Source organism: Gorilla gorilla, chromosome 3 (genome assembly GCF_029281585.2).
Source record: "Gorilla gorilla gorilla isolate KB3781 chromosome 3, NHGRI_mGorGor1-v2.1_pri, whole genome shotgun sequence".
Taxonomy (NCBI): Eukaryota; Metazoa; Chordata; class Mammalia; order Primates; family Hominidae; genus Gorilla; species Gorilla gorilla.
This window is the reverse complement of record NC_073227.2, coordinates 133,705,901-133,718,353: the sequence shown is the minus strand read 5'-3', so window position 1 is coordinate 133,718,353 and position 12,453 is coordinate 133,705,901. Positions and strand designations below refer to the sequence as shown.

General features: G+C 36.5%; 1 protein-coding gene across 50 annotated transcripts in view; it reads right to left on the bottom strand.

Moving 5' to 3' along the window:
• The window catches only part of ANK2 (ankyrin 2), a 678,765-nt gene that overhangs the window by 47,372 nt on the left and 618,940 nt on the right, over window positions 1–12,453 (bottom strand). For 23 of the 50 annotated variants that reach the window (XM_063705469.1, XM_063705472.1, XM_063705471.1 and 20 more), the window contains 3 exons: window positions 5,565–5,789; window positions 2,826–2,980; window positions 248–459 (listed from right to left, as the gene is read on the bottom strand). In XM_063705469.1, the coding sequence (XP_063561539.1) occupies window positions 248–459; window positions 2,826–2,980; window positions 5,565–5,789 (592 nt within the window). Of the gene's footprint in view, window positions 1–247; window positions 460–2,825; window positions 2,981–3,963; window positions 4,063–5,564; window positions 5,790–12,234; window positions 12,271–12,453 lie in introns of all 50 variants that reach the window. The other 27 variants (XM_055385211.2, XM_055385215.2, XM_063705467.1 and 24 more) reach the window with 3 other exon arrangements.

Below are 12,453 nucleotides of genomic sequence, written 5' to 3'. Positions count from 1 at the left end.
ATTTTTTTTTTTACAAGAAGAAAACATTTGTAGCTGGAGATTAATTTTGGTTAATTGTCCAAATATAAGTTGAATTTTTAAATAGATTAGTAACCAATAAATATGGATTTTGACTTTAGCTCTACCATTAATGCTACCTTCCTTTTTGGTGTGATTATAAAACAAAGGTAACAGTCCTTGACAAAGCTAATTTTTAATCATTAGAATACAATCCTATTAGGATCATTTGCATGTAACATGGGCATACCTGCAGGCCTACGCGGATCCGCTTGGTGAGTGCCCCCTCTGGGAAGACGGCCTGCACCTGGGGCACCACTGTGCTGCTCAGCACACCTCCTTCTGGGCCAATCAGATTGCTGTCCTGTTTGATACGAGACACCACTGCAAAGTACTGTGGGAAGTCTCGGGTGATGATGCGGCAGATTCGTTTCTTTTCTAGGTCTTCTGGGCTATCCAGTACTAAGACAAGAAATGACCCACCTTCATTCACATAGCAAAGATTTCCTTCTAACAGCATTCTAGCCAACTCATTCGCTCGGTTAATAATGAACAGAAGTGCCAGCAAAACACATTTTTTTGAAACAACAGGACAATTTTAAAAAGCAAGTCTATCCTAAAAACACCAGAAAACAAAAAATTGCAATATTTCAAGATCTGTCAGCATTTAGCTTGCATGTTTCCTTTCTTCTCAGTGACTTTCCAGGTCACCGAGAAAGATAAACATTTAGTTCTAGGTGCAGCATTGCAGGGCCACCTTTGAAATGAGAGGCATGAGGGCAAATATGGAATGAAATGAACGTGTTCTATTCCTGGTTCATGTGATGGAAAGGAAGTTGTTTCTGGGCTCCTTTTCTTTGCAAATTTCAAAGTTAGCTCAAATCCAAGTTATTGTGGTTTTAAGAAGTAACATAGCCCTTTGGGTTTTCAGGGGAATAATGCAGGAATAAAATCTATCTTGGAAGGGTAAGATTCATGTTTATGAGTTTACTCCAGTGAAAGGATTGTGTCTGAGATACTCACTGTGGATATTAAAAAATCAGTGATTAGGAATTCAGGGTTTCAATATTCCCCTGATGCCATTAAATTTCCAAAAATAACATTTAACATCAAGAGGATGGGATCATGGGTTCTTTATAAATTGCATTAGTGTAGATATTCAGGGCAATACAAAAAAAATCAAACTAGTTTAAATTTAGAAAATGTGCACTACATGGATCACTGAATTTTAAGAGGTGATGGAAAGTTGTTCATTTTTAGAAATCATTTACAATTCATTATAGAGGCAGGAACAGCAACTATGTTTTTCTTGATTATTGGGCATAGCTAGATAGTAAAAGTAAAAAGTCCCAGGATCTGATTCCACATGATTGAAGACTGATGCACTGGCAAATACTAGCCTATATTTATTTTTAAAATTTCCAGACATACACAAATCTTTAACTTTCTATTAATAGATTAATCTATTAACTTTCTATTATAGATTAATCTATTAACTTTCTATTAATACCCATGTAAAAAGCTCATTTTTAAATAAATAAAGTTAAAGAGTGGGTCCCCATCCAAGGGCAAGATACCAATGCTCACTGGCAGTGTCATTGATAGGTAAATATCTCAGAGGAAAATATCCTAAACCTAAATGTCAGCAAAAGGAATGGTTCCAAGAAGTAAAAGCAGCTAAATATTGTAGGGAACAATTTTTATTAATAAAAACCCTGATTTTTTCTTTGCTTAGAAGATATTGACTTAACATATCTAGAGGGCATAATTTCTTCCTCCATCCACCCCTTGGATAAGATAAGCCTGGCCTCTATTCTTACTCAAACCTTGATAGGATGTAGAAAGAAATGGTAAAGAAGCGATGGTCAGGCTACTCTTTCCTATCCATAAGCCATATCTGAAACTAGTGCCAGAAGACTCAAGAACTTGATAAACAGCTATACTTGCTCTTGAGTGTCTAGCTGTATACAAAACTTGGTATGTTCCTGGTATGCAGGCAAAGAACTTGCCCTATTTGTGTAGTTACTTAAAGTTGAATGTGAATTCTACTATTAGGACTAGGACCTTTTCTCTGTGCAAACTATGGAGACCTGAGGAAGAGCCGCTTTCCTCTTTTCATACTGAGATATTACAACCTTGTCCAGTCCAAGACAGAGTTGAGATTTACAGCAATTGAAGTTCTAATGGAAAACTAAGTTCCTAAACTAGATGTGTATGTATGTGTATGCAATTCAACCCTGGCTAACTCCCTGTTTGAATTATAGGTAGGAAATTGAATGAACTTAATTTTCCTACCCCCTTAATAATAGTTTAAAAATTATAGTATTCTATAACTTACTAGTTATGGGTAGATGTAAGTTTTCCAACACAGTAGCTTAACACTTTTTATCAGTATCTTAAATATCTAATGTTTCAAGTTAGGCATTTTTTTAAATCATGGATTTATTATCCAGTATCAGTTCATTTCGTTATGAAGCAACAATATCTATTCTATCTCATTTTCGGCTCAAAAAAGTTTACACTAAAAATGGAAGCATGCTGCATCTCTTTAATGAGATGTTTGATATCTTAAAGGCTTTTATTTTCCTGAATGTAACAGAAGTAAGATTAAGCAAAAGTATTGTGCATTCCAACTCATCACTACAGGAGCAAAGCAGATTACCTGCTGTAGTAAAATACCACAAGGGACACACACACACATACATATACACACACACACACACACACACACACACACATATACACACACCCCTAGGTCATAAGAAAGAAATGAATCATTTTCATGCTTCCAGTTTAGATTTCTTTTAAAACGCTTCATCTGAAAGTACCTTCATCCATGCCGTTAAGAATTTCATTCAATTCATCTTCAGTGTAGTCGCAGAAATGCTCTTTCCAGCTGTCCCCATTCTCACTGCGCAGGACCACCAGTTCCCTTTCCTTTCCTCGAAGGGCCGCAAAGTGAGGGATCTCCACGATCACAGGCCTGACATAGCAATGCAGAACATTCAGTGTGGACAGGAGCTAACCAACAGCAAGACAAGCACCTCGACTCTGTTGCAAAGTGACCTGGAATTCTTCTTTTGCTGGGGACAGGGACATAGTGGGCCATCCCCTGGAGCCCACTGGCTAGCAGATGGTCACACAGTAGCACTCCACCTCAGGGGCACCAATCCTCAGGTACATGCTGCTACCTTAAGCCAAATAATGTTTCCCTGTGAGTGCATGTGGCATTCTGGAACTTCTCCTTTGATAAATGTAAGTAGAACACATTTAACCAAAAGAAATGTACATGCATATCTATGATGTCTGCCAATCTCCTAAAACATTTTCGACAAAGTGCAAAATGACGAAATGGTTTAAGAGGAAAATGGCTCACACATTGCATAATTTGATGTGTCGTAAATGAGGAGATGTCAAAAAGTTGACTACTTGTGAACTAAAGAGCCATGCACTCGTGGTTTTTGCTTATATTTTCTTCATTCAAGGAAACAATAGGCATGTGTACACAGTGTGGCCCTAATTGAGCCCCTCAGCAGACAGCCCAATTGTGTCCAATGCCTATTATACTCAGGATCCGGAACATGCACTGCCCTATTATTTTTAGGTCACAATCGTTCTCAAAATATATAGAGGGTTTGGATTTTTGGGTCCAGGTTGCTTTGATACAGACTCCAAATTCATCATAACAACATCATAACTAGCACATAGTACAACTAGGCAGATCTCATGCTTAAACGAAAATGAAGGTCACAGCACTTTAAGGGGAAAGATATAAAAACATCACTCAAAAATAAAAGTCACATACCACAAGGGTCAGAAATGGTCCACTAAAGATAGGTTATACAGAATTTAAATCATAGAGAGGGACATGTCATGGGCACAATGACAAAAAAGAGAAATCATATTGCAGAAGAAGGAGAAGAATGGGGGGCCAGCAGCCATCAATTTGTTTTAAGTCACTCCTACCCAAGGAATTTGGTTCCAGGAGGCCCCAGCTGAAGAATGCGGCTGACCAAACTTTCTCCCTCATTAAGTGGGGGAGGAGCCGTTGGCAGGTGAAGTTTACTGAGTACATCCAAAGCAGCAGTGAAAGAAAGAACATAGGTAAGCTTCAGGTATTGTCTTCCACAGAACCCCAGCGTCGCCAGCTGATCCACAGGGTGAACTTTGGTTTCACACTGCGTTTGGTTCTGCCCCCTCCATTGGTCACAAAGAGCAAGGAACCGAGACCCAGAGTGTACAATGGAGGCGCGTCTGTGCAAGGAGAGCACTTAGCTGTCCGGTCTGTCCCTAATTAGGTTCACCGCCAGGGCACTAGCCAAAAAGGGGGAAAAAATGCTCCACAAGAAAGACAAGCTGTTGGGAATATAATGAAAACTCTACCCTGTACAGAGGCCAGATGTTTTCATGCATATTCCCCAACAGATCTGAAGATTATTAAAAAGCCTAAACTATCTGAGCATGAGGGGAACACGGTCTGACACAGAATATGAAAAGAATCATTGGGGAATTACTCCAAACATAATGGCATTTTCTGATGCAACCCAGAACTTCACAGGCTCCTTGTAAAGCTCTGGTCTGTCTGATTGGAGGACATGAGAGGTGGTTGCTATAATTGGGAAATATAAACACACCCCTTTTCAGGTGTGAACATAATTTGGAGCAATCTGCTAATAGTTTGGTCCAAATTACAAAGCTTTAGAACATTTCCTGAGTTCTAAAGCAAGAAATCCTCTTCCCAATATGACATCGGCAAAGTAAAAGAGTTCACGATTATTAGGATTTTCTCCCAGTATTTCAAGCACCAAGACTTAAATACAATTGATTTGTTTCAAAATATTTTGAAACTTGTCCCCCTCCAAAACTTCATCCTTTTGTTAATTTCAGCTGTAGCTATTCATTTCTTGGCACAATGAAATGCCACTTAATATAACAGCAGCCGTACGAACAAACAGAAGAAAGAAGAAATGCTAAATTCTGCTCAAAATTGCCAAAACGAGCATGGTGGAAGCTAGTCTTGACGTATTTGTCTTAATATAAACTGTGACTAAATAGCCAATGTAATGATAAGGCTCAAGGTAGCAATTTTGATAGCTGAAAAAAAAAATCACATTGATTAAATTTGTAGGTATTCTGTAAAGGCAACATTGCTTTCCAAAGTAAAGATAATGATTCTGTTTCATAACTATACGAGAATTTACATTTATGCTTGGAACAGAGCAGAATTTTTTCTTTGTGACTTTACCACTTAATTCTCAGATGAGAAAATAATACCTACCATCGGATAAAATATTGCTTATTCACATTGGGGGTCTGGCAGCTATTATTAACATCCAAAAAGAGGAAGTGGTATTCATCCTGAATGTTTAACTCATTAATGCCTTAAAATAAGAGGCGTGTAAGTGGAGTCAAGCATTGAGGTGCTACTTCCAATTTTAAAAATTTCATTGGTGCTGATCCTCTTTCAAAATGGTTTGACGTACCTTTTTCCATTCCATCCTAGTGATTTCATGTAGAGGACACAAGCTCATCGGTGACTAAGTGGGAGGTTTATCAGAAACCCTTACCCAAGGAACTGAGCACCAGAAGGTCCAACTTCGATCAGGCGACTGGCCAGGCCTTCTCCTTCCACCATTGGAGGCATTGTTGCCAGTCTGTGGCGCTTGACCAGTCGGCAGGTGACTCGCGTTGGAGCAGTACATTTCCGAGGTGGAATAATGATTCGGAGCCCATTGTGTCTGCATCCTCGCATAGCACCACCTCGGGCATCCACCATAAAACTAACCAGGAAACTAAAAATTAAAATAGAAGATTAGATATGTTTTGAAATATTGGGGGCAGATGAACAAGCTTTGTCAAGTTGTTTTTCGTAATGCTTTGTCTCAAAATCTCTCTTTTTTATTTAAATGCATGGTGGTAAAATGCTTGTTTTTAAAAGTTATTTTACTTTATACCAATGTCTTTAATTCTGTTTTGTTGTTGTTCTAATTTTTATATTATTTTAATCTGTAAAGAATAATTCTAATTTTTGCTGACAATGGTGATGTTCAATATAAACTGTAAATTAAAAATAAGCCTAATTGATTTTGAAGGAAAATGGAATGAAATTACATAAAGAACAATTGACAAGTTTCCTTTTGTTATAAATGGAAAGACTTCTGCTTCCTTATGTGTACATCCTAAAAAATCTACATGTTGAAATAATACAAGGACAAAGCAGAGAGGAAAGACCAAATTGCAGTTTTTCTGCATCCTGTTCCAACATCATCTTACCCAGGATGTAGATTTTTAACTGATTATATTCTAAAGGAGGAGAAATGCAAAATAATTAAATCTTTTGAATTGAACTAATTTGCTGGTTAAAATGTACTTTTTTACTTATTGAGTAGGAATCTCTCTGCCATACCATTCTAATTGAAACGAACAGCAGGTGGATAGGGAACAAGTAGGCCCCCCCATACACCATTTTTGAAGTGAAATTTCAGGAGTGGGAAACCCTGGGCTCATGCTGCTGGAGGATATCTGTATCACCTGTATCATGATTTTTCTCAAATTGTAATAAATTGAATGTAAAAAATTATAGCTAATAATTTCGAAATGTTAACAGCATCCCTATTAATTTTTCTCCTTTTCTTCTAGGCTAATTGTTCATGAAAAAGGAGAACTATAATCCAAGATGACTTGGTTTCTTTAAGTGTACCAAGAGAACGGGTTTGTCTTAACTTTGAAGTTGTTTCCTTTGGGATGGTCTTAGCAGATCCTGATCCAGGTTAATTTGAATGCTTGTCATTTGGTTGGTATTAACACTCATTAAAGTCTCCCAGGCACTTACTGTGTCGAGGAGCAAAAATTAAACAACACAGCAATCTAAGTGTTGTGTATACGTATACAAAGACATACAAACTGTGTGTACTCTCTTTCACAAATTACATTAGTGTCTTTTCAAATTTTCATTGCATTTGCAAGATCTTTACACCAAAATGGGAAGAGGAAAGCAACATACAGGTGTATCATGTCTCTGCTTATAATCTGCTCAGCACAGAACCAACTGGATTTGTCCCACCTAGATATTGCCTCCATGACATTTAAAACATTTGAAAGGTATTTTATCAAAGTAAGTTATGGGATATAAACACAAAACATTTATGTTATTTTTAGATAAATGAAGAAAAATATCTTAGCATCTTCTTCAAAGCGGAACACAGAAATCATTAAACATGCTATTAAACAGAAATCCTGTTGCTAGTAATAAAAATGGGTGCGAAGGAGCCCAGAGTGCCTGTCTGAAGCACGTCATGCAGGATGAGACCACAAGAGGCAGCACAGGCCTTCCCACATGCAGGGGCCAGGCTAGACCTTCCATTCATACCTAGCCCGCTTAAAGTTTTCAGGAAGGAGTAAAAACTGGGAAGTACAATCAACAGTTCAGTACTGAAGTGTTGATGTTTCTGGTCTTTACCAAAACATAATGAGAAAATATTTGCCACTTTTCTTATTACTAGTCTTCCAGTATGAATTCTTTAAAATTTTCTTTTTTTATTTGACTTTTAAATGAACTATTTGTTGCTCAAAAGAATGAAAATACTGGTAACACTTCTAGACAGATGTAAAGTTTTCCTTTCCATTTTATTGTTCTTATTTGAGTAGGATACTTAGGTTGGTTTTTGTAAAAAAGTAGCAAAAAGTGACAAGTTTCAACTAGTGCTACTTCCAAATTCATTGCAATATTTTTGACTCACTGATAATTAAGATTAATATTTCCTTTGTTTTTTTTTTCATCTTTTGGTTGCTGCCTCCATTGGTGCACAGACAGGAACTCAAACTAGTAAGGAATTATAATACATCTGCTTAATGTTATCAATCCTCAGTACCATTTATACCTTTGAAGGCATTTAGTAAGTTTCCACGCTCATGTTGTGTGCTATAACCTCTCCACTACATTTATTCCAGTGATGGCTTATGGCCTATATAACATGGAGCCTCGATGGAAGAACATGTAGAGTATCTTCTGGTGGCCCATTCTCTAAAGAGTGAATTGAAGTAGCTAAGTTCCTGACTGTAACAATGTTTAAGTAACTACAGGTTAGATTACTTGCCCTGATTGTGTCACTGACTGTGTCTCTTGAAACTCTCTTTTTGTTCTCACTTGCTCTATAGTTCCGTTTCTATGCTCCTTTCAATGCAACATTTGTTACCTTCCTATTAAGTGTCAAGTGCCCTGCTAAGAACTGAGGATACAGAAAGTAAAGACATAGCAGCTGCTGCCACAAAGTTCATGGTGTAAGCCCCAGATGTCACATGATGGTTTCATCATTACTTGGAACTGCTTACTTTCCTGGTCACTGAGAAATGACTAAGTCCACACATAGGAGCCATAAAAGTGCCATAATAACAGTGAACATGTTCTCCATATTTCTTCCTGTGTCCTCTAGAGCCTGGCACAGTGTGGATGGAGCACTTAGCAGGCAGTCAATAAATAACTGTTGAATAAGCGAATGTACAACCTAGTGAAAAGGGCAAGACGTGAGGAGCTGTATATATTTATGTCTAAGGCTAACATAGGAGGAAATTTAATTCTTTAGTCTCTGGACAATCAGAGCAGTCAGAATTCATTCGAATCACTATATTCAGACATAGGAAAGCAGTTGGGAACAACTATCCTGAATGTTAAATATTCTCCTACAGGCTTATTCCTGCTCTAATATATATAGAGAGACCTAATAAATTGATTTCCTTTGATAGAGGACTAGTAGAAAATGAGAGTAAGCAAAAACCAGAAGTTTGAATTTAACAAAATAAACCATTTTAATAGAAGTTAAAATTATATGAAGAAAGACCAAAGATGGGAAAATCAAAATAATAGCACTTAAAGCCTGAAGCTGCAAGCAGATAAATTTACCTATAAGTATCTCTGTGTCATTGTAAACCTGGAAAGTAATATTTAAGTATTGCACAAAAATCCAAAGCAAATCGGAAAAATTCAGGTGCCAGTATGCATAATTCAGAGAAAAAACAATTTTTTTTTTCCTTGAGAGAGGGTCTTACTCTATTACCCAGGCTGGAGTGTAGTGGTGCTATCATAGCACACCGTAACCTTGACCTTCGGGGCTCAAGCGATCCTCCCATGTTAGCCTCCCAAGTAGCTGGGAATACAGGCAGCATCATTGCACCTGGCTAATGTTTGTTTGTTTGTCTTCAGAGATGGGGTCTCCCTATGTTGCTCAGGCTGGTTTTGAACTCCTAGGCTCAAGCAATCCTCCTGCCTTGGAGTTCCAAAGTGCTGGGATTACAGGTATGAGCCACTGTGCCTAGCCTAAATTAAATTTTTAAAGAAAACAAGCCTTCGTGTTTTTATCAAGTAACTAAAGGAAGAAACACAAACCAAAAAAACCCACCAGGTTGTAGTGAGGAAATTTTCTTTAGAAGAGAAAGAGAAGAGAGAGAAGAAAGTAAAACAGAAAGATGTCAAGAAAGAAATAAAAATATTGGAAGATATAAAAAAGCTAAATATTAATAGTCAAAATGAGTAAAACTGTTTATAAAATCTAGCAAGAAAATACTCTAAACAAATTAGACTCAAATAATGGAATTGCCAAACAACTGATAAAAATGCTGAATTTACAGAATTGCATAATAAAAGAAGTCTTTTCTTTAAATAAGAAGGAATAGGAAAAATAACTCAAGTTTATAGCTAGGTGCTGATGAAAAGTCTATTGACAACAGGTATGCTTATCAGTAAATCCTAACAGTTGATAATATAAAATTGGGTAAGCATCTGAGCATTTTCATTAAAAATATCAGAATACCCAAAAGTGCCACTATTTGGACAGGTAGTAGAGTTAGGAGACAGGTATTCTACCACGTAAAAAACAACTGCAAATAAGCATAAAACAAATTGTAAGCAAACGTACTTTTATGTACCACAGGGAAATGAGAAAGGTTAGAAGGTGTGAGTCGCGAGATGAGTCGTTCACATACTGGAGTTGACTGAATCAATATGATTTTTCTCATGTTTGCAGGAGATTAAAAATGGGACAAGATAATCCCCATAAACATTTGGAGATGAAAATAACTTAAGTAAAAACATATAATTAAATATGTTTAGAGGAGGCGGTAATATGGATTGATGGCTCTGCCTGTCATCTATGATCTTTAAGATTGAAACCTCACCTGGCAATGAAAAATAATCCTGTTACCACTTAAGGTTACAGTGAGAAGTCTTGTGTGGGTAAAGCATACAGAATTCAATAAATGCTTGTTCCCATCATTTTCCTTTCTCTACACTTATGGGATTTTACATATTTTAAATATCTTAAACACAATACAATATACCACTTGAAAAATAAATGGAGAAACTAACCTTTATTGAGTACCTACAATGAACCTGGAACTATGCTAAGTAGTTTAATATGATGATGAAGTTTTTATTAGTTTATGAAGTTTACTTAAATAAGATATAAAAATACTATTATCACACAGCACAGGAGAATGCAGCAAGTACCATGCTCTTCGCTGGGTCTAGTTATATCTCTATCTTGAATTAATGTCATAACCTCAGGTAAGTCACTTAACATCTTTAGATTTCAGTTTTCTTATCCATAAAATGGGAGACTTATACTAAATAGACTCTAAGTTGCCTTCCAGTATTAAAATTATATGCACAGTTTACTGTTAACTAGGTTAGGAAACCTACTTAAACCTTTCATTTCAGATGCTCTGAAAGAATTCTTAATTGGAAAATAAACTGCTATTACTTCAGGAAATATATATCATTTTTGCTTTATGGTTAAAACAGCTGTTTTGCAGAAAATGTGTACACACACTGCACTAAACATTGACTTAAGACTGTACATACAAAAAATATCATGTAACACTCAGCTTTAATTGCATCTCTTACTCTCCAAATGAAATTCAGCAATCATGCAAAGTAGAAACTCTTGTTGAAGTTTTCTAAATTGTGAGATACAATGTTATCACAATTTAAAAAGAATAAAAGCAAAAGCAACCATTATTATGCAGATGACTTGCCTACAAATACACAATTTGATTAGCTAAACAGTACATGCTTCAGAGGAGGCAGCAGAAAACCATGATCCAGTCATTTGAGGACTACATCCTCCACCCCCAAAGTTACTATTCCTTTAGTTTTATTTTTAATTCTTTGAGGACCATGGGATGGGAATGGGGAGGAAATTGCAGCATTCAGAGTTAGTTGAAAGAACAGGAAAAAAATCATCAGAGTGCTTCAGTGATCCTCATATACATAGCAAGAGGGCCTCAGATTAAATCCTATTTCTGAGGTACTGTGAGAAAAACCATAGCATGAGCTCTTTCTCCTCTGTAATTCCCTTAATTCCTTCCTAATTCTCCAAATTCTATAAACTTAAAAATTGCTTGGATATGGCTTTGAAAAAAGTGGTTCAATTTTTTTAAAATCACCAAACAATTATTTATCAGCCACTGTGTTCATGTATGGAAAGACAATAGTGTGCATTTGAGAAAAAGTATAAGGATGTATATAAAAGTTTTCAAAAATAAAAATACAAAACTGTCTTTTTTGTAGACTGATAATTTGTAGTACCATAATGGATGGCTGTATAATAAAAATACTATAATTAGCAGTCTAATAGGAACCTTTAAAAATAACTTTAAATAAATAACAGAATAATGGGTATTTTTAGAACACTGACTAGTCATGCTACAGTACAATTTCTAAAATATCAAAAGGTTGCATTTATAGCAGTACTAGCAAGGAAATGCACTATTAATACACTTTCAGCCTTTGCCTCACCTAGAATATGGTATTTAAAATAAAACCCAGAACAACAAAAAACTCTCTGCTAAGTGCCACTTAAAATCATAACCTTTAATAAAACCCTAAAATAGCTTGACCAATTTGCATAATTGTAGGGAACAACATTTTTCATCTCTATGTAGCACTTTTTCTCACAAAAGAAGCTGGAGATGTGGAGACCCATGACCAAGACAGGCAGTCCACAGTAAGACTGGAACAGCCCCACTTTATTTCCACTGAAATTAAAAATACCACTTTCTCTTCATCACAGAGAAAGGGGAATTCAGCAATAGCCACAATTTGGAGAACATCAATCTTTCTATCTCTTTGGCTAGGTATCTTCACACTAAAGCATCCTGAGGCAAGGAATATGCAGAAGGAGATGGCGAAAGGGGGAGAGGAATAGGCAACATGTTCAGAGAAAGAATTATGCAGTAGTTCACCTGCTGTTGTCACGTTCAAGACATGGAGAGGCACGGCTGCAACAGAATAGATACTTTAGCACAGAGAAGGAATGGATAAAGTGAAATATAAGGAAGGAACTCAGAAGTGACTTATTATTTATACACCAATACCTTATTCATTGAAAACAAATGGAAATCCAAATGAGATATAGGTCAAGAAGAGCAAGGTATGGGGGCTTTGTGGCAACTCCCAGTTTA